We start from the raw sequence: 27,790 nt of genomic DNA, 5'->3' as shown, positions 1-27,790 counted from the left end.
TGATCATGTGTTTGCGTACCTGTATCGCAGAGGTGTTGACGTCAAACTTCTTAAAGATGGAGAAGGCCTCTTCGTACAGCTCGTTGCTGATGGCGATGTTGGCGATGTCAGGAGCGTCGTAGTTGTCCAGGCGGTTGATGTACTCCATGACCCGCGTACGGTCCGCTTTAATGGCCGTCAGTATCAGCAGGTTCTGCAGGTTTCTGATGCATAAAGAAAGACACGTTATCAATCCCATTATAATATAATATAATATAGTAGAATATCTTCATGTAGTCATTTAGCAGATGCTTTTATCCAAAGCTTCTTACAAATGAGGGATGTCATTAATCTTATTTAAATAAAATAAAATAAAACTAAAATAGATTCCTTCCATTATGGTAATATAACAATAATAGGTTACACTTTATTTTAAAGTGTCATTGTTACAGTGTAATTATATATTTAAGTACGGAGTAAAATTAAGCAACTACATTTACTTACTATTGAGTTAGGGTATGATTAGGGTTTGGTTGAGGGTTAGTTACATGTAATTATGCATAATTTACTGTTATTACTATGGTAAGTACAAGTAACATATGTAACGGACACTGTAAAATAAAGTGTTACCCAAAAATATAATATAATAATTTACATTTATTCATTTAACAGATGCTTTTATTCACAGCACTTACAAATACAAAAAAATAAAATAATTTAATCTAATTTAATGTATTATAAACGTAATAATATAATATAATATAACAATGTAATGTATTACATTTATTATTTTAGCAGATGTTTTTATTCAAAGCTACTTGCAAATTAAAAATACAAAAAAACGTTTAATCATCTAATAACATAACATAATATATGTCATATAATATAATATAATTAGTGCTGTCAAATAGATTAATCACAATTAATCACCTCTAACATAAAAGTTTGTTTATATAAAATATGTGTGTATATATTATATTAATATACAGTATATTATACTGTACACACACACACACACACATATATATATATACAGTCTCCACATACAGTATTTATACACATATATATTATATAAACACAAAAATATTCAGTCAGTCAGGAATTTATCAGTATTTGTCAAAATACAAATATTTAATTTACACATTTCTTTAGATTTTTGCTATGTATTTTATTCATTATATATTTAATTCTGACCATTACATAAAAATGTAATCTTGTCTCCAGCATAACATGAATGATCAAGCGGTGCGACACAGACTGACCTGTGTTCACTAAATATGGAGTTCTCCAGAACTATTTTCTCCAGGAGTTCTATGAGCTCGTTGGGCAAATCCGCCGTCATGAACGCCTTCACCGTCACAGACACTTCCTCGGGGTCCTGCGTCTCAGGTAGAGCGGTCTGAACCACCTGTGCACACAATCCTCATCATCACTAAAGTGGGGGTTGAATATGATTTCACTTTTCTAACTTTAGTTAGTGTGTAATGTTGCTGTTTGAGCATAAACAACATCTGCAAAGTTACAACGCTCAAAGTTCAAAGCAAAGGGAGATATTTGCTTTTACAGAAATCGTTTTTTAAAGGACAACTCCGGTGAAAAATGAACCTAGGGGTAATTAACACATGGTTACCGAGTCGATCTTTCCCTGGGATGCGTTTTCATGAAAATCGAATGTATAGAGTTTTATCTTTAAAAACAGATTAGCTCATAACAGTAGTATATGGGGCACAGAGTAAGTAAAAGTAAATCGCTAGTTAATACCACTAACAAGGCTCAAAATAGCCTCACACTAACACGGTAGCATAATGAAGGTCCCTACATGCAAACCGAAGCATTGAGAACTTTGTAAGTGTACAGACAGTTTAATAAGAAGATACTTTATAAAGACAGTACATTACGCGTTTACAGACAGGATCCATCTTGGGAAACAGTCTCGACTAATCGAGTCACGACTGTTTCCCAATGCTTCGGTTTGCATGTAGGGACCTTCATTATGCTACCGTGTTAGTGTGAGGCTATTTTGAGCCTTGTTAGTGGTATTAACTAGCGATTTACTTTTACTTACTCTGTGCCCCATATACTAGTGTTATGAGCTAATCTGTTTTTAAAGATAAAACTCTTTACATTCGATTTTCATGAAAACGCATCGCAGGGAACGATCGACTCGGTAACCATGTGTTAATTACCCCTAGGTTCATTTTTCACTGGAGTTGTCCTTTAAGGACTACAACAAACGGCTGGTAGAGACTACACGACATTCCTCCCAGGTTAGTGACATCACAAACCCGGTCATTTGTCAGTGTCTTCATTCTCCGTGATCACACGTTTGAGTCCTTTCAATGTAAAAGTCTTCACTACTGACTCACTCACTCATTAAGGCCGTGTGTATGAAGGTAAAATGATGTCATAATGAACTGCATGCGCAGGGTAAGATTTGTGAAAGTGTACATAAGATTGTAAGCGTACATTAAATTTGCATGCGCAAGAGAAGATTTGTAAAGGTGTAAATCGCCTTTCAGCTGTAAGAAAAAAATATTTGCAGCATTTTACTGTTATTCGTAAGTGTAATGCTTGTATTGTGAAACTGCAGCTTCGTGCTAATGCAAAATAAACAGGATCTGTGTTCTTCTGACTTTTTTCCGCGCTTACACTTTTGGCACGGTTTTCGCGCACAAATACGGCCAAAAGCACTGCAAGCCTGTGAACAGCAATTTGCAACCGAAAACAACAGAGTCAGGAACTGCAAAACAGATTAATTGCGTAAAATCAAACTTTGTGTAAATAATAAACTGTTGCAAATGTCTAAATGGCTTGTTGTGTACATGGGGCAAAAAAGTTCCCGAAATAACCCGATTACAGTTGCGTCTTTCTTTTACCTGCGCTTTCAGTTTTGGCACGATTCTCTCACTCATTGAGGTTTGCAAGCGCAAAGAGGAGGGCGGGTCCATCTTCTTCATCTAGCCAATCAAATGAGCTTCTCGCTGACTCTCGATTTACTCTTATCTGATTGGTTCAATAAACACGCCAGTCACCAGAACACATCTTATTCTTCATTTGGCTCAGAAACGTTCTCGTTTCTCATAGTGTGTCCACCAAAGCGTTTTTATCCAGCTGAAAACACTAGCCGCTCTGCTGAAAATGCCTAGCTATGAGCGCTTGAGAGCGTTTTGGCAGCACAGCATTTTTTCAGTTGAGACGCTTTGCTTTTTATGATACGGAAAATCCGCGAAAGTGTTACTAGTATCTCATTTCACACATATTTTGTTTCTGTGTTGATTCTATATTAAAATGTCGATACAATGTAACATATTTTCTCTGGCTCTTGTTTTAAATGATTTTGTTCTGTTATTATGCTTGTTGTTGTCATCTGTTGACATTGTACAAGCAGATGTGGTGGTTGGTCGGTGTGGTATTAGTCAGAGTGCAAATTACCCCACCATAATTGGGGGGTACTGCTCCTTCACTTCTTCTATGACCATCATGGTTCACTACCATATCAATCCCCACCGTGATCGTCAAGTGCAACATGTGTTGTGTAACACACATACAAGGTCTAAACATGCGACAAACTGATAATCAGTAGGCTACAGAATATCTCATTGTTATTATATATCCAAAAGAGAACTGTTTTGATCAACTCCCAAAAGTTAGAAGTTAAGTGCACTGAAATACCATTCTAATTACTAGTAAAAGTAATACCTTTACAAGAAGCCTATTGCCTATTTCAGGGTTTTTCCTGGCTCAAAATGAGGCGGAGGTGGTAAAATCATAATAATGTATTTTAATAATAAGATAATTAAATGTGTATTTTTTTGTAGATCATCATAAAGCCTAATGCCCACTTTTTTTTGTTGGTGGAGCTTGGTACCTCTAGGGGGGTCTGGGGGCATGCCCCCCCCCCCCCCCCCCGGAGGAAAATTTTGTAAATTTTAAAAATAAATTCATTAATCTGGTGCACTTTGAGTCACCCGAATCCACTATTAAAAATAAATAATCCACCCACAAACCGCCTATATTCTTTGATTTAGCTATCTGCATCTGATCATCACATTACAATTATTCAAATTCTCAGTATTAAGCATATGGTAACATATCACACTGAAGTAGGCTGATTTAAAATGAACATTTATTTAAAATAATAGTTCTTCTTTTGGCAAAATTACATTTCCTTAATAGCCTAAACAGAGGCTTCACTCCCTTCAAGCTTAAATTGACAATGTTTCATTACATCACTGTTTGAAAACACTCAGAATAATTTTTTGTACCTTTATAAAGGGCATTTTCCCCTAATTTTATTAAATGTATGCTCCATCTTTCATTTCAAATTCTTAAATTTGATAAATATATTCAATTAAAATAATTAGACACTAGGCTGTTACCAATAAAATTAAATAATTTACATTGAAAAATTATAACTGTATTAAATTAGATTATTTTAAATATTTTTGAATATACAAATAAGGAATGTTGAAAAGAATGATACTTTATGAAACTAGCGTTTTGTCATTCAACGTTGACACTTGCTTGAGAAGTCGTTCTCTATCTCCGTTGCTTCTAGCCACGGTGGTTAAAAATGGTACGGTCCACAATAGGGGTGTCTGAAATTGCTTTACATTAAAATGTTCCTACAGTGAAAATAGGAGTTGACTTGTATTGTAACTGTAATTATATTTTTTTCACAATATCAGAAAAATTATCTGACCCCCCCAAAACTGATATTTCTGTCCCTTTGGGGGGAATTCGAACTATGGTATTAGTCCCGCCCCTCCTCCTCTGTGATTGGACGGTTTGGTAAAGTGACAGTGATGAGCGCAGCGTTTTACCCAAAGTTGAACATTCTTCAACTCTCGGCGACCTGTAAAAAACGCTGAACGCTCAGCGCTTCAGCGTGAAAAAAACGCTCAGCACCTCGTTACGCTCATGGCGTTTTAAAAACACGGCACTCCCATTGAAAACAATTGAAAAAATACGCCAGCCACGTGAAAAAACGACAAAAAGACAGTCTTTGCCGCCATCTAGCGGTGAAATAATCTTCTGTTGCTGTTTACGGTCAGGGACTATTTTTTCCAGCGGAAGGAAGGCTTTTAGTGATTTTACTCCATGAAAGTTGCATAGATACATATTTTTCGGCTTTCATATTTGTATTGTGTGGTAACCGTTTTATAAAAGCAATAAGGTACTCGAGGCTAGTGCTGTATTGTGAATAAGTCACGGCTGAAGGGCGTTGTTAGGCACGACGCAAAGCGGAGTACCTTATTGATTACATATATCGCATTATATTTTGCAGTTTATTCCCAATATATTGTTGTTCCGTAAGTGTGATGTTTGCAGACTCTTGCCTGATCGATCAGTGGCCGTCTGTAGGGGTTCGTCTCCTGCAAAACCTCAGCCCAGAGATCCGGATCTTTCCGACGCACCAGGTACCGAGACTCGCTTTTAAACAGCGAGTTTTCATTGCACACCTACAAGAGAGTTATGCATTATAAACAGCGTTGGGGGAAACACATTACAAGTAACCCGAGTTACGTAATCAGATTACGTTTTCAAGTAACTAGTAAAGTAATGCATTACTTTTTAAATTTACAACAAAATTTCTCAGTTACTTTTTCAAATAAGTAACGCAAGTTATTTTGTTTTCCCATTTCTTGACTGACAGCTCTCTTGTCCCGATGTTGAGAAAAATCATAAGTGCGTAAAGTGTGTAAACATGATGGTTATTGTAGTTCTAGACTAAATGTGAGCGTGCATTTACTCATCTCACTTGCACAAAAAAGATTCAGTATTCCTCAAAATGAATAAAATCAGTCAAATGCAAAATCAGACAATGCAAACATCCAATAATTAAATATGTTAAATAAAACAAATATTTGTATGTGTTTAATCTCACTTTATTGACCAATGTACTTGCTGCTGAAGCAAAAATGACTTTAGATTTCTGCACTTCCTTCAGCCTGAGGATCATTATTTCACTTTTGGTGTGAAAGGGTCTTTACATTTTTCCAAAAATAGCACTTTTTTGTTATAAAACCCCCAGACTAGGTGAGAAAAAGTAACGCAAAAGTAATGTAACGCATTACTTTTCTTAAAAAATAACTAGGTAACGCAATTAGATACTTTTTAAGGGAGTAACGCAATATTGTAATGCATTACTTTTCAAAGTAACTTTCCCCGACACTGATTATAAAGGACATTTATCTATGCAAAGAAGTTTCCTGCGGGATGGATGTGAACCTGTATGAGCTCCAGGTCACACTGTCCTCTCTCATAGGACACGAACGCCAGGTGCGGGTCTCTCTTCTCGCAGTATCGGCCCACGATGGCGCTGTCGTAGTGCAGGTTCTCTCGGAGGAAGCGCTCAGGACTGTTGTTACTATCTATGTAGATCTTCATCAAGGCATTGTGGGTAGCAGGTTCTTCACAGCCATCCTGAACTCGAGATTCCAGCCAGGACAAGAGCAGCTTCAGGCTGGAGACAACGAGCACAGAGACACGGATCTGTCAAAATTGTTTTATCTTAATAAGAAATCAATATATTTTAATACTACTTAACTGTTTAAATACTGATAATTCTATATTAAATACATATTTTTTGATGTTATATTATATTTAATATATTATAAATATTCTTAAATATTCAATGCATCTAATGACGTAGATGCACTTTTTACGTAAAAAACTGCTATAAAAAATAATTTTCATGTGAAAACGCATGTTTTAATCTTGAGAAGAGGAAGGATAGGACAGGTTGTACCGGTTTCTTTTCTCCACTTCCTCCACCAGCTGGTCGGTGCTGAAATCTCCTCGTACGGCCAGGATCAGACTCTTAATGGTGTCCTCGGAGCAGTCGACGTCCAGCAGACCCCCGACCACCACCGGCAGCCGGCTGGGGTTCACCTGCACATTAATAAACACACGACTGCCTTATTCTGTGTAAGAAGCACATCATCTCACAGAAGGATCCTCAACCGTCGTTATGAAGTGAGTTTGGAGTAAAGCATGTTTTGTTGGACAAGAGGTTCATAAATGCTTCTCGTGTTTGGAAAGATGTGTTGCTTTTTCAAATGCTTGTTATAAGTGACTCAAACTCGCAGTGCTTTCAGAGTGAGCAGCGTTTACAGAGCCGATCATCAATGACACGCTGCACATGACAAATAATCACAGCCTTTGCGATTTCAAAATCGCGATAAGCCAAATCGGTTTAAGTGCGATTTTATGCAGCCCACATGTGGATATCTCAGATACACGATTCACTGGCGTGTTTGTGTTTGTTGCGTTCAGGACTTTGGTTGTACCTTCTGCACGTAGATCTCGATGTATTTCTGCAGGCTGTTGCGGTACAGGTACAGAACCAGATCGTGGACGAAATCGAAGCGGTCGCACACGATGATGAGAGGAAGCTGATCTGTGAGCTTGGCTTCCTGTGCAACGACACGACAGAAACACACTTCAAAACCTGCTTACAAATACAAATCAATATCTGATGCATCTCGTTGCCTTCCTGTGCTTCACTGGCATTTACTGCATTTCCACTGTCAAGCAGAATTATCATGAATTGATGCAGTCACAATGCTTATAATAAAAGAGCAATGCATAAAAGGGAAAAATAGCTAGTGTTATTAATTAAATTATATTGTAAATGTAAGCAAATGTTGAATGATTAGCTATTGTCATTAATTAAATTCATTTAATTAATTTAAACTGTTAATAATTAAATTAGAAAATGTAAATGTAAGCTAATGTTGAATGCTTATTTTATTGTTATTAATTAAAATCATTTCAGTTTAAAATAAATTGTTAATTGAATAAAAAATTTAATTCCAAGCTAATGTTGAATGTTTATTTTATTGTTATTAACTCAATTTTATTCAATTAATTCAATTAGTTAAAATAAACATATTAAACAAATAAATAAAAAAGTAAGCTAATGATGATTGTTTATTTCATTGTTATTAATTAAATTAATTAAAATAAATTGTTAATATTTACTTTAAAAATTGTAAATGTAAGGTAATGTTGAATGTTTATTTTATTATTAATTAAATTAATTAAAATAAATTGTTAATTAAATTTAAGAATGTAAATGTAAGCTAATAATACATGTTTATTTTATTATTATTAATTTAATTAAAATAAATTGTTAATATTTATTTAAAAAAATTTAAATGTAAGGTAATGTTGAATGTTTATTTTGTTGTTATTAATAAATCAATGACTTAAAATAAATGGTTAATTATTTAAATAAAAAAATGTAAATGTAAGTTTATGCTTCTCTGTTTTTATTTATAGTGTTATCATAATTTTTATTACCATACCTGTGAAATTTCTTCTGTCATTGTTTTGATCATCTGAATGAATGCTTTTGTTAATATTGTGTAAAATAATTGTCATTTAAAGTCTCATATCTGAAGACAGATGCCCTGAAATGGATTTTCTTGAACTCATGCATCGATGAGCATGTTTCTCTGTCCTGTACCTTGAGGAAGTTCTTGACGCGCTCGGCGTCGTAGCAGTTGCTCTCTCGACAGATGCGCTCCACCTCCTTGATCTGGCCCGTCTTACACGCCGCCTGAATGTATTTGAAATGCACATCTGGGTCTTGACTGAAGTTCACGATAGATCCCAGAAAATAAAACAGGCCTGAGAGAGACAGAAGAATATTTCACCAAAACAACCTCAAGCTCTGAAGCTTTAAAGTGGCCCTATTATGCTACTCCTTATGTTGTTTTGGCGTCTCCTACAGTAGATTCACATGCATCCAAGGTCAAAAAACACTTGAATTTTCTCATAATATCCACTTCAGCATCAGCTCTTTTCTCACAGTGTCTGAAACAGTTTGATAAAGGATTCAGTCTAGAGGTCTACACGGAGCACCCGAGACCCGAGGACCAGTACGGGTTCGGCTCTATATTTTAAATGGTCAGCCGGGTCCGGGTCGGGTCCCAATCTATTACTTCGAGTCCCGGGTCGGTTTAACATTGTGTGTAATTCTCGAGTGGATTGGACTCGGAGAACACCCGGCCGTGATCAGAGTCAGTCAGCACTGCTTGTGTGTTTTTTGTAACTTGCAACTTGTAAAATTAGGATAAAAAAAGTGTGAGCCTGGAAATAAGGTTAAAAAACACACAAATTGCGTTAAAGGGGTGGTTGAATATGATTTCTGCAAAGTTACGACGCTCAAAGTTCAAAGCAAAGGGAGATATTTGCTTTTAAAGAAATCGCTTTTTAAGGACTACAACAAACGGCTGGTAGAGACTACACCACATTCCTCCCGGGTTAGTGACATCACAAACCCTAAAATTTACATAAGCCCCGCCCCCGGAACACGATTTATAGATTATCAAAACAGAATATGCTAATTAATGACTGGAAGATAACTACACATCAGCTTCATAAATTCATCAACTAACCATTCAGAAATGTCCTGTTGCTTCTACATGTTGTCTCTTCTTCTTGAGTCTCTCCATCATTGTCTGACTCCAGTTTGAACATAAAAGGCTAAACGTTTTTGAAATTTTCAATGCATGTGTGTGTGAGGTAAAAGGACACAAGCTCTTGAAGCTCCGCCCCCTGCACCAGGAGCAGCAGCTCATTTGCATTTAAAGGAACAAACACAAAAACGGTGCGTTTTTGCTCACCCTCAAAAAGTGACAACTTTAACATGCTATATAAAAATATCTGTAGGTATTTTGAGCTAAAACTTCACACACACACTCTGGGGACATCAGAGACTTATTTTAAATCTTGTGAAAAGGGCATTATAGGACCACTTTAAAAAGCTCTTCATGTTGCTCCACCTAACGCGAATGTGCAGTCTCAAGCGCGTCATGTTCGTATGACAACCAGAGCTTCTGCAGTGACACATGACTTTACCAATTGACGATTGGCTCTTTTACTTAAAAGGCGGGACTTATTCCGCCAAGCCGCGCTTTACACTTTCTTCCATTTTTATAATAATATGAATGAACCGTCTTGTTTAATCTTAAAGTTTTGGTGGTCAGACTCGGCGCAGAGATGATAGCACATAAATAATGCTAACGTCAGCGGCCATGTATATAGACTGGCCACGAGCAATCGTCAAAGTATTATGCGAGTTAACTAGAGTTGAAATGCACATCTGCAAAGTCGCATTTGTCATCCGTCACCGTGACATCAAGTGGACTTTTGAAGCTGAAATAATGAGTGGATTAAGCTTGGAATAACGAGAGGAATAACATGGATAGAACTTGTTAATAGCAATTTAGTGTGGAATATGTGACAATCGGGTCCAGTCGGGTCTGTGTCTTCTTCCCGCCGGGTTCGGGTCCAGCTTTCAAATAATAGACGGGTCCGGGTCGATTATGAATTTTTGGACCCGTGTAGACCTCTAATTCAGTCTCTCTAAGCTCCGCCTCTCTGAGAGCTGCTCTGCTCTGATTGGTCAGAAAGCAAACGCTCATTATCATATCTGAATCTCAGCTCTTGATCACAGTGATACGAACAGTAACGATGGCGTGTGTTTTACCGTATCAATCTCATCAAAGTGGATTTGCTTTGTCAGCAGAAAACAGCGTCTTCTCCACATGAACAACACGAACCAAACTCTTCCAGTCTCAGATAAACTACAGTGTTTGAGGGCGGAGCTAAGAGATGCTGTTCAGCCAATCAAGACCAGAGGCTGGCATTATGCAAATGTGTAACATTGTTACACTAACAGGAAGTGAGACTGAATTACTGATGACTCGTTTCAGTTCAGAATCACTTCGTTCTTTTAGGAGACAAAAACTCTATTTATCTGCACTGACTATGCAGAGCTTTTACATTCACACACAGCTCTATTACACAAAGGTCAAATCTGAAAACGCATAATAGAGGCACTAGAATACACAAGTTTATGAGCGTCTCACCCTCGTAACTCTTAAAGGACTCGAAGAGCTCCACCAGTGTTTGCGTGCCAAGCTGCTCGTGGTACTTGGTTGCGACCTGAACGCTCAACTGCAGGTTCTGACGCAGGTTTGCCGCCAGCATGGCTCTCAGACACTCAACGGAGTCGCCGACAGACAGAGAGCCGAAGAAATTCACCAACCACTGAGAGAATCAGAGGAAAAAACAATGTTCAATACTACTCTGACAGACACGGTTATTTAGCTCAAAGTGTGCAGACACACACACACACACACACTCACGCTCGCGCTCGCACACACGCTCGCACACACACTCACACACTCGCACACACAATCACGCGCACTCACTCACACACTCAAACACACACACTCACACACACTCATACACTCACATACTAACTCACTCACCCACTCAAACACTCACACACTCACACACTCACTCACACTCACACACACACTCACTCATACACTCACACACTAACTCACTCACCCACTCAAACACTCACACACTCACACATACTCACTCACAGTCACACACACTCATTCACACACACACACACACACACACACACACACACACACTCACATTCACTCACTCACTCACTCACACTCTCACTCGTCCACACACACACTCACATTCACTCACTCACTCACACTCACTCGCTCACACACACACTCACTCACTCACACAGTCACACACACTCACTCACACACTCACACACACACACACACACACACACACACACTAACTCACTCACTCACACACACACAGTCACACACACTCACTCACACACTCACACACTCTCTCACACTCACTCGCTCACACACACACACACACTCACTCACTCACTCACACAGTCACACACACTCACTCACACACTCACACACACACACACACTCACACACTAACTCACTCACACACACACACACACACAGTCACACACTAACTCACTCACTCACACACACTCACACACACACAGTCACACACACTCACTCACTCACACACTCTCTCACACTCACGCACCTCTGGGTTGAGCAGGTGTGTGTGTACGATGGCTCGTTTGATGTCGTAGGGGTCGGTGTAATGCTCCAGCGCTCTCTGCAGTAAACCAGCTTTCTCACACAGCTGAGCGATGTGAGCGCGGTCGTAGTGTGTGAACATCTGATTCCCCAGGATCGCATCTGCCACCTGCACACACACAACAGGCTCAGAGACACAGCGCAAAGCTAGAAGTCTTGATGTGATGCTTTCGGTTTGCGACATCAAATCCTCCTGAGAATCTTACTAACAAGTTCTGAAGTCGATATTATGATGTGATGTGCATTTGCATAATCAAGATGGCCAAAAAACGTCATATTTCTCTCACTTACTGAAACCTGTGTGTTCTTACAACCCTGTTAAAGAGATAAGCTCGGATAAAACAGCTAAATTAACATCTTTAAGCTAAACTTTTATCAACAAAACCCTAAAACACAAACCGAACATTTTCTTAATCGTGACCGATTTTTGAATTTTTAATTTACATGGCCCTTTCTGTGCCATGTTACTATTTTTAACTTTTAAAAATCATTTTCATTAACTGAAATAAAGCTGAAATTAAAGAAAAATTTAAATATGAGTATTAAATTAAATAAAAAATGTTGAGTTGGAAACTAACTAAAATAAATAAGTTTTTAAGTACTAAAATTACTTTAAAAAAAATCTGAAATAAAAATAAATGAAAGCTAAATAGAAAAAAATAATAAAAATGGCAAAAGCACATAACAAAACGCTAAAACAAATTAAAATTAAAATACAAATATTAATTATTAATATATATGAATGCTACAAAAAATAACACTGGTTCTTAGATGTCCCAATTATTATTTTTTTATTACAACCGAAAACATAAATATAAACCAATTAATAATTACCATGATAGTATATAAATAATACTAAAATAACACGGGTTCTCAGGTGGTCATTAAGTATCACATTATTCTGATATTGTGCTCACTCATCTTGTATAAATATGCAAATTCTGACACGACGGCAGCGTTAGCTTCACCTGAGGGGCGTGAATGAGGTTCATCTCCAGGAGGCGTGTCTGAAGAGGCCCCTCCTCCACTCTGTTGTTCTTCAGAACGTCCAATAGGAATGAAGTACACTGCTGCACTAGAGGACCCTCCATGAAGACATCAACCACCTGACACACACACATATACAGTCAAACCTAAATGTATTCAGACACCTTCAACATATCTCACATTATCAGAGTTTATTTGCTATAGTCCTATTCGGACTGGATTAACTTTACAAGGGTAGATGGAGTAATGTAATTTTACCACAGGACGTCTGTAATATTAATGGCCAATTCGCACGGGATAAGATATCTCAGTAAACTAGCAGAAGTGGGAGAGTAACTCGATTTACGCATCGCCGTCACTCTTGTCGTCATGTGTGTATTACGTTGCTTCCTGATATCACGTGCGCAAACACAATAACCTATATATATAAAACAGTTATGTCCGGTTGAACGATGTATTAATTAACTTCAGATTGGATTGTGTTGGTAATAGGCACTTACCTAATGCTAAAAGATGTTTCGTGCCTCTAACAAGTGCTTTCGATCTTCTCTCTGATCTGAATGGTGTGTGTGAAACACTAGAACGCAACTGAACGCTTTTTTCAAGCGTCTCCATACTTGAAAAACCACGAAAAACTACTTTTAAACAGGAAATGATAAAATATTTACGTACATATTTACAGCGGGTCTATTCGCACGGGATCAGTATCACCTGAGGTCATTTTTCCGGACCTTTTTACTGAAGGTAAAAGTCACTGTGATCTTTACTGACATTGTCCGTCATGATTAATGAGATGCACATTCAGACGGGACTAAAATCACAGAGAAGCTCTGGTGATTATTATTTTACCTCTCCATGTTAAACTAGTCCCGTCCGAATACGGCTATAGTTTAGAAAATGGTAATAAAATATGACAAGAACTCAGAGTTATCAAATCAGTTGATATTTCACTGGTTTTGTCCATCCTTCTGTTAGACTGTCTCACACATGAATTATGTTGAATATCTGTCAGCTGTTAAATTTAACTACACAATTAGATAATACCAGTTTAGCTCAACTAATTACCAAGCAATGCTTCATTTTGTTCAGTCTGTGTGTAAAAAGAGCATTAGCAAGTAAAGAAAAAACACTTCAGCAAAACATGATCAGCTCAAAGTGTCCGAATCATTTTTGGTCCCAAATTTGTATTAATTTTACTGTATGAAGAATTTTTGGGTATAATATGTCACAGTTTACTTTATTTTGCTCTCCTCACTTACATAAATGAACTATAGTGTCCTGCACACACTAGTAAAAAATATTAAAAATGATATCAGGTGTCAGAATAATTTTTGGTTTGACTGTATTAGATGAGCGTCGTCACAGCATGGAGGACAGTGAAAATGTGTATTTCTATGAAGCACCGATTCGATTGAGCTCTAGAAATAACTGAAACGGCCGAGTGAGTGGGTTTGTTACCTGGCTGATGTTGACCAGCGGCTCTTCGTCCTGAACCAGCATTTGAGCAAACTGAAGCCCCTGATCAGGACCGGATCTCATCACACTCCTCAACAACATCACCCAGTCTGGAGAATATCCCATCTGCCCCAAAACAACACCACAGGTCAATCACATCACACCAGAGCAGAGACACAGATCATGGTGGAATCGTGCCCCTATTATGCTTTTTGGGATATTTTCTTTCATGAAATGTGTAATTTGTGAATGTAAAAGCTCTGCATAGTTTCAGTGCAGATAAATAGAGTTTTTGTCTCCTAAAAGAAAGAAGTGATTCTGAACTGAAACGAGTCGTCAGTAATTCAGTCTCTCTTCCTGCTGAACCTGCGTAGGTTTGTAACTAATTTGCATAATGCCAGCCTCTGGTCTTGATTGGCTGAGCAGCGTCTCTTAGCTCCGCCCTCAAACACTGTAGTTTATCTGAGACTGGAAGAGTTTGGTTCGTGTTGTTCATGTCGAGAAGACGCTGTTTTCCGCTGACAATTGATACGGTCAAACCCACGCCATCGTTACTGTTCGTATCACTGTGTATCAAGAGCTGAGATTCAGATATGATAATGAGCGTTTGGATTCTGATCAATCACAGCAGACTGGGCCGTCTGACCAATCAGAGCAGAGCAGCTCTCAGAGAGGCGGGGTTTAGAGAGACTGAATCCTTGATCGAACCGTTTCAGACACTGTGAGAAAAGAGCTGATGCTGCAGTGGAGATTATGAAAAAATTAAAGTGTTTTTTGACCTTAGATGCATGTAAACCAGTTGTAGGAGACTCCAAAACAAAATAAGAAACCTTAAAAAATAGCATAATAGGGGCACTTTAAAAGAAAGCTTGTACCTTCTTAGCATAGAGGACTATCTTCTGGAATTGACCGGTCTCAGCAAAGCACTGAATGACTTTAGCAGGAACATTCGCGCGGAGATAAACGCTGAGGGCCAGAGTGATGTCAGTGGCCTTCACCAGATCGCCCAACTCCTCCGAGCACTCCAGCTGCAGGGCATCATGGGAAAAAGATGACAAACAGGAGTCATTCATGAGTCAGATAGATAGATAGATAGATAGATCTTAAGCACATTCATTTAGATTTCACTTTAAGTCAAAATAACAAAGCTTATTGTAAAAAATAAATCATTTTAAATATTAATATAATTTAATAAAATAAAAAATTTTTTACACTTACTTTTAAACTTACTTTTAACTTGCGTCTCAAACTTACGTTTTCACAAAGTTCTATAAATGCACAAATATACTGAAATAAAATTATAAAAAAAGAATTTATAAGTAACAAGTGAGAAAAGCGAATCGTGACAGCACACCTTCTCTCCCTTGAGCCACTTCTCCAGGAGCTGCTTGCGTCCCTGTTGCAGCACCGGCCTGCAGAGCTCCACCGACTCCAGCTTATTCAGCTGCCCGCGGTCCAACAGAACCCCGAAATACTGCAGGAGCGGAGACGCCTGGGTGCCCTGCGCCGGGACCGCCTGGAACCTGCGGATGGTGTCCGCCGTACGCAACACTCCCTGAGCGTTCAGTCGTATACAGAGAGAGAGAGCATTCAGAGACAGCAAACGTTTGTGTTGAAAGTGACCGAGTGTCACTCAGTTTTGAGATCTATGGGCCCTGTCATACACCCGGAGCAATGCAGCGCCAAGCGAGACGCAAGTGTGTTTTGCTAGTTTCAGCCTGACGCAGTTATCATTTTCACATCCTGCGCCTCCTTATTTAAATAGCAAATGCATTTGCGCCCATCTGTGCGCCCATGGGCTGCTGGTCTGAGAACGAGGTGTGTGTTCAGGCACATTGTTGGCACGTTGCTATTTTGAGGAACTGAAATAGACTGAGCCATTGACCAACTGAAACCTGGTCTAAAGTCGATGGCGCAATAATTTTTTTGTTATTTAAAGAGCGAGTTAGTAATATGCGCCTATAGGCGGGTCCAATACGTGCGTACACTCTGCTTATTACACACACAGAGGGGCGTGCAGCAGCACACAAAGATGCCAAATATTAAAAATAAAAGGATTACAATGTAAAAGATTAATATTGTGTACATAAAGATAGGGCCCTATGTGCGTTTTACCCATAGACTGTAAAAAAAATATTAGCGTAGTGTCCATGACGTCACCCGTAGGTTTCTGAAGAGCATTTTTAAAACCTAAAGAGGGTGGAGCTGGCCAATCACCATCTGGCATCGCGTCACTCCCGGATAAACGGAAATGGGCAAAGAGGCGGATTATCTGAGGTGACGTGACACCAACAGACAGCAGACAAACAGCTAGTAGTGACAGCAGCAGCAATCCACCTGTCAATCAAGTGGCCACGCCCTTAATTATGCAGAACTTTAAGGCTTAATTTAATTTAAACTGATGAGTTATAAAAAAATTCACCCCCTCACAGTTGTCATGAAGAGCAAAATTAGCAATATAGACCAAACCACTTTTTGTACCAGGCTGTAAACATGTTTTTTTCCGCTATAAAGTTGGCCATTTTAACATGGGGGTCTATGGGATTGACTCTCTTTTGCAGCCTGTCTCTAGTGGCCTGTCGATGAATTGCAGTCACTTCAGTGTTGGATTCAAGAGAGATGGGAAGGTTGCCGCTTGGTTTTACCTTGGGAGCCGATGCAGCGACTTTGGCCGCCTCCGTGTAGCTGCCCTGTGAGAAGAGTGTGTTGAACTTGTGTGTCAACAGCTCCTCGGCTCCGGGAAGATCACTGCGTAACGCCATCCGTAACGCCAGCTCGGGATTCTGCAGCACACTAGTCACGTAATTTACAATGTTCTCCTCCTCAACACACACCGACAGGACCTAAAAGCACACACACACACACACACACACATATACACACACATGTGGAATAACCAGATAGAAAAGGGTTTCCAGAGCATGAAACTTCTGGACAGACTAGGCTGAAAATCTAAACTAATTGTCATTTTAATTTAAAATGTGTTTTTTGAATAATTAAAGGTGCAGTAAGCAATTTTTGAAAAACTGTTGAAAGTGGATAAGACCGAGCACCACAACAAACTTGTAGCCAATCAGCAGTAGGGGGCATGTCCACTCATGAAGGGGGAGGTGAGAGAGAGAGAGCCAATCAGCAGTAGGGGGCGTGTCCACTCATGATGGGGGAGGTGAGAGAGAGCCAGTCAGCAGTAGGGGGCGTGTCCACTCATGATGGGGGAGGTGAGAGAGAGAGAGACAATCAGCAGTAGGGGGCATGTCCACTTATGATAGGGGAGGTGAGAGAGAGAGAGAGCCAATCAGCAGTAGGGGGCGTGTCCACTCATGATGGGGGAGGTGAGAGAGAGCCAATCAGCAGTAGGGGGCGTGTCCACTCATGATGGGTGAGGTGAGAGAGAGAGAGCAAATCAGCAGTAGGGGGCATGTCCACTCGTGATGGGGGAGGTGAGAGAGAGAGAGCCAATCAGCAGTAGGGGGCGTGTCCACTCATGATGGGGGAGGTGAAGAGAGAGAGCCAATCAGCAGTAGGGGGTGTGTCCATTCATGATGGGGGAGGTGAGAGAGATAGCCAATCAGCAGTAGGGGGTGTGTCCATGATTGGGAGAGGAAAGAGAATGAGTTGAGCAAGAGGGAGATTTGAAGAAAGACTGCAGAAAGAGAGATGGCTGAGAGAGACATTACACAAGAGAAAAGGTCTAAGGAATATCTCTGGAAAAAGAAGGGTTGTGATCAGGCAAGAGCTTCAGGACCCGCATTAATATTAGAAAAGCTTTCCAGCGCTGGAGAGACTTAAGCAGGAAGGCGCGAAAACAGACGCTGATTATTTTGCTTTGCTTCTGCTATGATAAAAGAGACAATTTTTCATTGCTGGGAAGGGGTGGGGGAGTGTATAAGTTTGGGTTGCTTTCAAATATCAACAGTGTTCGATTTTGAGAAATCGCATACTGCACCTTTAAGAGAAGAGAAAGTGGCAACTATTCGAATCGAATCCATAACCTCTGGGTTACCAGTCTGACTCTCTAACCATTAGGCCACGATTGCCCCCATTTACAGTTTTTCTCGATTGGTTTGGCTCATTTCTTGAAACCGAGATGACATTCTCAAAATAACATGGACAAATCTCCAAACCACCTTGCAATTGTTCACAACAGAATGTCATTTTTCATTGGTTTTATCAAATTGCAAATGCTTTAGTACATGTCTCAAGTGACTCTGTGCTTTTTTTCAAATGATTATGTACAAGTAGCTACAGTTAGCACAATGAGCCCACATTTAGCACATTTTCCAAATAAATAGATCTTGCTGATCTAAACTGATTAGTTGATTTTTCAGTGAAATGGTTACTCTCTCCAAAACATATCAGCATGGTTTCATTGTGTAAGTCATCATATGCACAATTGTCTGTTCAACTGTCAAAATTAGTCAAAGATATAATACCATGAAAGAATTTCTTGGAACATTTGATAAATTTATGACAGTACTTGACAATCAATCAGGTGAAATTAGGCCTAAGAATTTATGGCCTAACAGAGAGCAGCGCGTCGATGGCCAGGAGGATGAGGATGGTGGCCAGGAAAGAGAGGGTGACAATGGCGACCACTGAAAATATTACTGTACTATAGTTCTGAAACTTTATTTACAGTATGGTAGGCTAGAGTTTTTTTTGTTTTTTGTTTGTGTTTATAACTGTTCACATTTACAGAATCCTGTATATGTTTTCTTTTCACAGTATGTTCTCTAATGTTAACATTTCTTTGTACGAATAAAAATGTTTACAGTTTCCTTGAGTATGAGTGGTTTATTGGAGGCTGATTTTACTGTAAAATCTTTTAGTTTTATTCATAGTGGTATTCTGTTGCTAGACCTGTGCCTCAGTGACAAAACGTCTAAGCATTTTGACTTGCAGTGCTTAAACAATGCCAAAGGTATAATGCATTTTGGGGGCATTGACTATTTATATGAGAAGGATATTTAGTTTTGACACATGGATAAACTGTTTTGGGAGAGATATGAGCTTTTGCAGGGGATCCATGGTGTTGTGCTAAACCATCCAGGTTATTTTGACAAAAGCACTAAATGAATGCACATGTGCCAAGGCAATTGAGAAGGATCTGTGCTATTTTGACTGTACTGACCTTTTATATGGGAAAGGAATCTGCTTTTGAAGCATGGACGAAGAGTTTGGGGAAAGATATTTGATTTTGCTAGTGAGCTATAATGTTGAGCAGAACTGTAAGACTGTTTGGCCAAATGACCTTATGGTTTTGAGAATGTCATCTCGGTTTCAAGAAATGAGCCAAACCAATCGAGAAAAACTGTAACATAATTATATTTTAATTATATTTATTAAGTTATACATTTATTTACCTATTATTATTTTAGATGTTATAATTATAACTCTAGATTACTTGACTAATTGGTCAATCACAGCATCCTCTGATAGATAGATAGATAGATAGATAGATAGATAGATAGATAGATAGATAGATAGATAGATAGATAGATAGATAGATAGATAGATAGACAGATAGATAGATGATAGATAGATCGATAGACAGATAGATAGATAGATAGATAGATAGATAGATAGATAGATAGATAGATAGATAGATAGATAGATAGATAGACAGATAGATAGATAGATAGATAGATAGACAGATAGATAGATAGATAGATATGCAATGTGAGACAACTACAAGAACATGTTTGAGTGTTTATGTTTCTTTTTCAACCCATAATTTTCAGTGTTGCATTCCCCAGTCACACAAACAGTGAGTGAGAGGTGGTGTGTGTGTGTGTGTGTGTGTGTGTGTGTGTGTGTGTGTGTGTGTGTGTGTGTGTGTGTGTGTGTGTGTGTGTGTGTGTGAGAGTGCAGATGTGTGTGTACCTGCCCCTTCTTATTAACCCCAATGATCCCAGACGTGCTCTCATGACCCGCCGTGACGAATATAGTTTCAGCGCTGATGCGGTTCATGTATATACACACACCCGACTCCAGATCATACATGTGAAAGTAGCCGTATTTGGTGATGAGGTAGATGACGCCGTGCTTCAGACCGATCTGAGAGAAAACACAGGACAGGCGTGAGGTGAACGTGTGCTGGTTAATTGCACATGTGATCGGGTAATAGTGTGTAAGGATTTAACCTGCATGGCTACAGGAAAGTCTGTCTGTGCTTCAGGAGGGAAGAACACATCCACTGCTTTCTTAGTGAACGGCTGGTTCCCAGTCTGAGGCTGACCGACCTCGATGATGTGCAGCTGGAGAACACAAACACATGCAAACAGTTCTGTACGAAAGTCAAGTCACCTTCATTTATATAGCGCTTTTAACAATATAGACTGTTTCAAAGCAGCTTTACGCCGTGTCCTAACTACACGCGACGCATTGCGCGATAAATGTTCTTTTCCATGTTAATCAGAGTGTTTGTCCTAACCAGCCGGCGACACGCGACGATTCTATTTTAGAAACGGTTTCTATTTTTCTGCGACGTCGTGCTGGAACAACAAACACAAAGTGTGGCAATGATAATCTCAGGTACTGTTTATGTGCTTTATTTAATGTTAAAAGCGTGTCATGTGACTTTGAATATCATTTAGTGCTCCAGCTTTGTAGCTGTAAAAGCAACTATGGATAATTCACCTCAGATCTACAAATGGAACAAGAACGTTCAAACTGTGAACAAACAAGTGTATTCTTTGACAAAGATTGTTTTAGTAACTCAGCCTATGTATTTTTAATAATGTTTAAATGGTGTAATATTTGTGAATTTGATTATGTAGCTACTTGTCCATTTTCTTGCGAGTGCCGTCAAGATTACGCTCTGGTGCTGTGCACTCGCCGCGAGACTCCGCCCACACGCTGTTCTGATTGGCTGACTCCGCCCACACGCTGTTCTGATTGGCTGACTCCGCCCACACGCTGTTCTGATTGGCTGTGGGTTTTGATTGATTTTGGCGCATCTCGCAGTGGCGTCGCTTCTAGTGTGGACAGACAAATTATTTGTCGCCGGAATCTTATCGCATCGCGTCTGGTTAGGACACGGTGTTACAGTGATTACAGGAAAATAATGGAACAGAGATTGTTTTGGTTTTACAGCAGCTCTAGAAAAAGTTATTGTCCAGCTAAAGCAAGTTTTTGGTTGATTCACTTCCGTTGTAATAATCATTAGTTATTCATTTAGGGGCCGCTTACACGACAGTGTTTTAACTGAAAACAGAAAACTTGTAATGTGTTCATTTGCACAACAGTGTTGTGAATGCAAACTTTAAAATGGGTTTCAACTAAGTTTTGAAAAATTTTGAAAAACGTTATCATCTCCGTGTAAACTTCAAAAACGTGAATCTGTGAAAACGGTGACGGCGTGCACATGCATGTTTAGACGTGTTTAGTCTACTGATATGCACATTTGAATATGTATGTGCGCAGGCCCGTAGTCTTTCTTTACAAATTGACATTGCCAAATTACTTGTCTGGCCTGCGTGTGAACTGGAATCATTTTGATAACGTTTTATCTGTACAGAGGTAAAGAAACAAATCAGCTGTTGATGAGCCCAATATTTAGAGAGGCAGAAAGCATGAACGGTCACCTTTCCTCCAGCCTGCGCTCTGACAGCGAAGCAGAAGAGCGTTGAAGCGCTTGAGTTTCCCTCCAGTTTATAAAGTCCAAACGCCGCCGCGTGACCCTCGATGGGCTGAGACACCTTCCGGTCCACAGAGAACAACTGCATGGCACCAATGACCCGATTCTGCTGCAGGACCCACAGACAGAGAGAGTTACACACCCACACAGTGTTTACAAACCACATGCTTTTATGTAGAAACGTTTATTTATTTTTTGTTTATATATATATCCAAAACAAATAATAAAGCCATAAAAGTTTTACATTCCAATGTAATTGAAAAATAATATTAAGATTACAGTTTTTTTCGATTGCTAAACGATAGTGAGCACAACTGGAGCTACATGTGCAAAACTCTAACTACAGTCTGCACTACCAACAGTCAGCTGAGCTAAACAGTTCACATCAAAACTGCAAAACTCATTCCAAGCAACACAACTCTGAACACATGGCTCAAAACAGGCTCAGTGCAGCCAAACACTCTGCACAACCCTCACTGAGATAACACACACTGTCACTCAGAACACACTGAGAGGAAAAACACTAGCATCAAACACCAATACAGAAAATACACACTTTTCATCTTTACAGTTTGAACAATTTCAGTGACTTCATACAAAGTAATATTTTCTTCAAAGAAAAGAGTGACATTCTTTCACATGATTTATTTAAATTTTTAGAACATAACAATTCTTTAAGGTAAATGAAAATTAGCAGTTTGCTTCAATAGTCTGTAGTAATTTACGGAATTACAGTAATGAGAAAAAAAGGTAGAAACTAAAAGTACATACTGTAATTCGAACAAATAATTGAGGGGCTAATCCTGCCTCTCTCTAGCATCAGGCCACAGGTGTTCATCAACATCACATCTAATGCTCTCTCTTGCCATGCACCTGCGGAAGAACCTTCTGGAGTGCCTTATCCATCCCTGGCTTTCTGAGCTCTACCTATATATACAGTTCTATGCATAAGTTTAGACACCCATGCTAAAGTTGACTAAAAAGAGGAATAAAAAATCAACTTTTGGAAATTGAACTTAATGCCTTAATTAAAAAAATTAGGAAAAATCCAACCTTTAAGGACACCAGTTTTCTTTGTGAATGAATAATGTATCATAAATAAATAAATGTTCTTCCTTAAAAAACAGAGTGCATAAGTCTGGACACCCCTATGTTAAATTCCCATAGAGGCAGGCAGATTTTTATTTTTAAAGGCCAGTTACTTCATGGATCCAGGATACTATGCATCCTGATAAAGTTCCCTTGGCCTTTGGAATTAAAATAGCCCCACATCATCACATAGCCTTCACCATACCTAGAGATTGGCATGGTTTTATTTCAGTTAGCCTAATAGCTGGTTTGATTTGCATTGAGAGATGATCTTATGGAAAGTACCCCATGCCAATCTCTAGGTATGGTGAAGGCTATGTGATGATGTGGGGCTATTTTAATTCCAAAGGCCAAGGGAACTAGAGTAACGAACTAGAGTTTGGTCCACATGAACTGCTGCTGTGCAGACTGTAGTTAGAGTGACTCCAGTTGTGCTCACTGTCGTTTAGCAATCAAAAAAAACTGTAATACCAATATGATCACCGTAATACAGACTTGCATGTTTATGTAACAAATATTTAGGTATTTGATATACGTTCATTCTCTTATAATACTATATAATTTTGGTTCCATTTAATGGAATTTGACCATGTTTGTCCAATCCACAAAGTTCAAAATTCTCGCACAATACACACACACACACACACACACACACACACACACACACACACACACACACACACACACCCACACACTCTCACACACACACACACACACACACACACTCTCTCTCACAATACACACACACACACACACACACACACACACACTCACACTCTCTCTCACAATACACACACACACACACACACTCTCTCTCACAATACACACACACACACACACACACACACACACACTCTCACTCACAGACACACACACTCTCTCTCACAATACCCACACACACTCACACACACACACACACACACACACACACACACACACACACACACTCTCAATCACAGACACACACACTCTCTCTCACAATACACACACACACTCACACACACACACACACACACACACACACACACACACTTACAGACACACACACTCTCTCTCACAATACCCACACACACACACACACTCACACACACACTCACCTGTGCTGATATCCCAATGAGCAGGAGCCACTTCTGCTGCTCGTCGGTTCTGTAGTTTATGATCTGACATCCAGCGAGACTGGCGTGCCGATCGAACATCTTGATTGGCTGAGAGTCTCCCTCCATGCTCCAATGATAGACGGCCGTGTCTGTAACCAGGGCGATGGTGTTAACGGAGATCCACTTCCAGAACAGGACTTCATCCGTCATGGTGTGAGCCTTCACTTTACTCTTCATCTCCATGTTGAAGATCTGAAGCGTTCGCTCCGCTGTGGGACACAGACGACACGTGACCTTTGACCTTTCACCATAAACAGACCAAACACTTCATATCAGCAGTGACGAGCGTAATGTCATTAGTTCTTTCAATACTTTTACTATACTTTAAAAGAAAGTTTTAAAGTATTCAGTATCAGTGTTTTTTTTATCTGAAAAAGCCCAAAACATACATTACTTTTTTTTTTTCATTTATTTATTGCTAAGAAACATAATTTAAAACATTCCCCATGAGATTCATCATTAACTAAAAGGCGGAAAAGGAAGGTCGTTTCAGAGGTTGTTATATTTTGATGAAAGATTATGAAGTCAAACATTTCTATGGAATAACATGCAGGAATGTGAATTACGGAAGTAAACACTGATTTCAGGTTGACTTTAAAAGCGATATTCCTGAACACTGAATATCATTATTAAATATAAGAAATGATCTACAACTGTACTTTAATTAATCATAGTCATTAATCATGATCTGATATTAAATTTATAATGTTTTGCCTCTGTTCATCACAAAAACAGATAAGACAGTAACCGTGAGCATCACTGAGAACCGATTTTAGTGTTATTTATATATTATTATTATAGTTTTTATTAATATTCAGAATTAGCTTTTATTTTATATTAAGTTTTCATTTAAATTGTGTAACTTAAGTGCTGTCAAATCAATTAATTGCATCAAACATAAAAGTTTGTTTATATAATATATGTGTGTGTGTGTATATATATATATATATATATTATGTGTGTATATATACTTTTACAAATATATATACACACAATGTACACACACATATTATATGTGAGATTTTGTTAAATGCAATTAATCACGATTAATCGAATGGAATTAAAAAATTAAAAATGGAATGTCCCCCAAATGAAAAAAGTTGAATGTATTATATTTAATATTTAACTTTTTTCAGTTTTAGTTTGTCATTTTAGTACTTCAGCTAAAACCTTTTAATTGCCAATGCAACATTTAAACTTTTTTTCTTGAAAAAAAAAAAGTTTTTCATCTGTTATTTATATTTTATTTTAATCAGCTCTATTTCAAGAATGATTTTTATTAGTTTAGTTTTAGTTCACACAGACCGTCCTCCGCCGTCTCTGAGCTGGATCACATGATCTGCTCCATTACAGATTATTACACATGATAAAGCGTTGAATGGCCGGTGGGTTTGTGAACCAGGATGTGATGTAGAAAAGATCAACAACGGATCATGAAGCTTTTCGACAAACAGGAATGATTCGCTGTAACTATAAACACACAAACACACATTCTTCACAGTCTGATTAAACTGAGGATTGTGTTTAGCGCTTGATTTAGTTCCTGAAACGGATACTAAAGGCTCACATGTCTTTAGCAATTTTCCATAATAAAATTTTTCCTGTGAAATATGGGATCATATGAGACCCTGGATCACGTCACCAGTCGTACTTTTATGCCAAAAATCATTAGGATATTAAGTAAAGATCATGTTCCATGAAGATATTTTGTAAATTTCCTACCGTAAATATATAAAACATGTATTTCTGTGAGTGAATGCAGCACAATCGCCAACATAAATGAACAACTTTAAAGGAGATTTTCTCAATGTTTCGATTTTTTTGCACCCTCAGATTCCAGATGGTCAAATAGTTGTATCTCAACCAAATATTTTTATATCCCAACAAACCACACATCAATGGAAAGCTTATTTATTCAGCTTTCATGTGATGTATAAATCTCAATTTCATAAAACTGACCCATGTGACCCATGAGGTTTTGTGGTTCAGGGTCACATCTCAACTGAGTGTTCACACAAACACACACGTTAACTGTCTAAAGAGGGACATTCCATAGACTTCTATTGATTTTATTTACAGTTACAGAAGGTATTAACACTATTACTGTACATAGAAGCTGGTTTCCCACTGTTGAATATAAAAATAAAAAGGGTAATTGCGACTTTTTATCTCACAATTCGGATATAAACTTATACAAACGTGCAATTACAAGTTATAAAGTCAAAATAGAATTGCGAATTTTTTCGCAGAAAAAAATTTTTTTCTAGAAAAAAATTTAAATAGAATTTTTTTCTATTTAAAAAAAAAATCAGAATTGCCAGATATAAACTTGCAATTGCGAGAAAAAGGTCAGAATTGCGAGTTATATAATATATATTTTTTCTCTGAATATTGTAATATAAACTATTTAAAAATAACTTAAAGTTGCAATTCTGAGAAATAAAGTCAAAATTGCACAATATAAACAATTCTGACTTTTTTCCTCACGTTTATATCATGCTATTTTGACTTTATAACTCGCAATTGCAAGTTTATATCGATTATACAAGTTTATATCAGAATTGTGAGATAAAAGGTCGCAATTACCTTTTTTATTTTCTTATTCCGTGGCGGAAACAAGTATCCATAATTACCTGATCCTAACAGAAAACTTTTTTTCAAGCATTTTTACAATTTTTATATATGTTTTACAAATGAGGATGTCCCTGGATGTCCATAAAAGGATGTTTTGTGAGGTTTAGCTTACTTCTGGGTACAAACCTGTCCCCAAAGTGTGGTTACGAAGAACAGACACACACAGTGATCATGCATATTTAGTCAATGAGACACAGACATCAACATACATATGAGAGATGTATGTGTGAAGACCACAATGATTGACAGGCGTCATTCCAGAACGGCTGAAAGACTCACCATCTTCAGCGAGTTCAGAGAGCAGTTTAGTGGTTAGAGTGAGAAATGACATTTTTCAGAAGCATATCAGAAAACAACAGTGAAGCGTGTCAGACTGATTGAGGCACAAACAGCGGCACCTTTGAGCGCGATGACTTTGCTGGCCGGGTTCATGATGGCGCTGTCTGCCGTGATGGGCCGGCGGATGGGGTTGGTCGGGTCGCTCAGGTCGATGATGATCACCTGGTTCTGCTCGCCCACCTTCTCTCGGATGCAGATGAAGCGATCCGACTCCATGGTCAGGCAACTGAAGCTGATCCCGGCGGGACTCACTCCCAGAGACTGCAGCTGAGGGAGACACGGACACTAGTCAATGCAATTCACGTTATAGGGCTGCACGATATTGAAGAGAAGTGCGATATGCGATAACTCATTAAATAATGCGATATGCGATACGATAATGCTTAAAGTGGGTAAAATAAACTTAAATTATCTTTTAAATATATGTAGGGTTTATTTAACAACAGAAACTGAATAATCAAATGTAAAACTAAAACACTGCTTAGTTTTCACTGTATGAATTAAATATATACTGATTCTTATTAAAGCTACAAAAGTTATTCAGCCGAGAG

The 27,790-nt window shown here is 38.5% G+C and overlaps 1 protein-coding gene across 3 annotated transcripts in view; it reads right to left on the bottom strand.

Moving 5' to 3' along the window:
- Positions 1-27,790, bottom strand: part of cltcl1 (clathrin, heavy chain-like 1) — a 56,608-nt gene that overhangs the window by 16,817 nt on the left and 12,001 nt on the right. For 2 of the 3 annotated variants that reach the window (XM_084086408.1, XM_084086410.1), the window contains exons 2-20: positions 27,299-27,506; positions 24,207-24,475; positions 21,968-22,129; positions 20,525-20,638; positions 20,265-20,438; positions 17,027-17,224; positions 15,736-15,936; positions 15,257-15,409; positions 14,385-14,507; positions 12,908-13,045; positions 11,884-12,048; positions 10,863-11,043; positions 8,453-8,616; positions 7,272-7,397; positions 6,731-6,873; positions 6,211-6,445; positions 5,319-5,441; positions 1,242-1,387; positions 20-203 (exon numbers count right to left, since the gene is read on the bottom strand). In XM_084086408.1, the coding sequence (XP_083942534.1) occupies positions 20-203; positions 1,242-1,387; positions 5,319-5,441; positions 6,211-6,445; positions 6,731-6,873; positions 7,272-7,397; positions 8,453-8,616; positions 10,863-11,043; positions 11,884-12,048; positions 12,908-13,045; positions 14,385-14,507; positions 15,257-15,409; positions 15,736-15,936; positions 17,027-17,224; positions 20,265-20,438; positions 20,525-20,638; positions 21,968-22,129; positions 24,207-24,475; positions 27,299-27,506 (3,207 nt within the window). The remainder of the gene's footprint in view (positions 1-19; positions 204-1,241; positions 1,388-5,318; positions 5,442-6,210; positions 6,446-6,730; positions 6,874-7,271; positions 7,398-8,452; positions 8,617-10,862; positions 11,044-11,883; positions 12,049-12,907; positions 13,046-14,384; positions 14,508-15,256; positions 15,410-15,735; positions 15,937-17,026; positions 17,225-20,264; positions 20,439-20,524; positions 20,639-21,967; positions 22,130-24,206; positions 24,476-27,298; positions 27,507-27,790) is intronic. The other variant, XM_084086409.1, reaches the window with a different exon arrangement.

This window comes from Abramis brama, assembly GCF_963993115.1.
Source record: "Abramis brama genome assembly, chromosome: 16".
NCBI lineage: Eukaryota > Metazoa > Chordata > Actinopteri > Cypriniformes > Leuciscidae > Abramis > Abramis brama.
The sequence above is the reverse complement of the archived record's forward strand: the minus strand, read 5'-3'. Positions and strand labels throughout refer to the sequence as shown.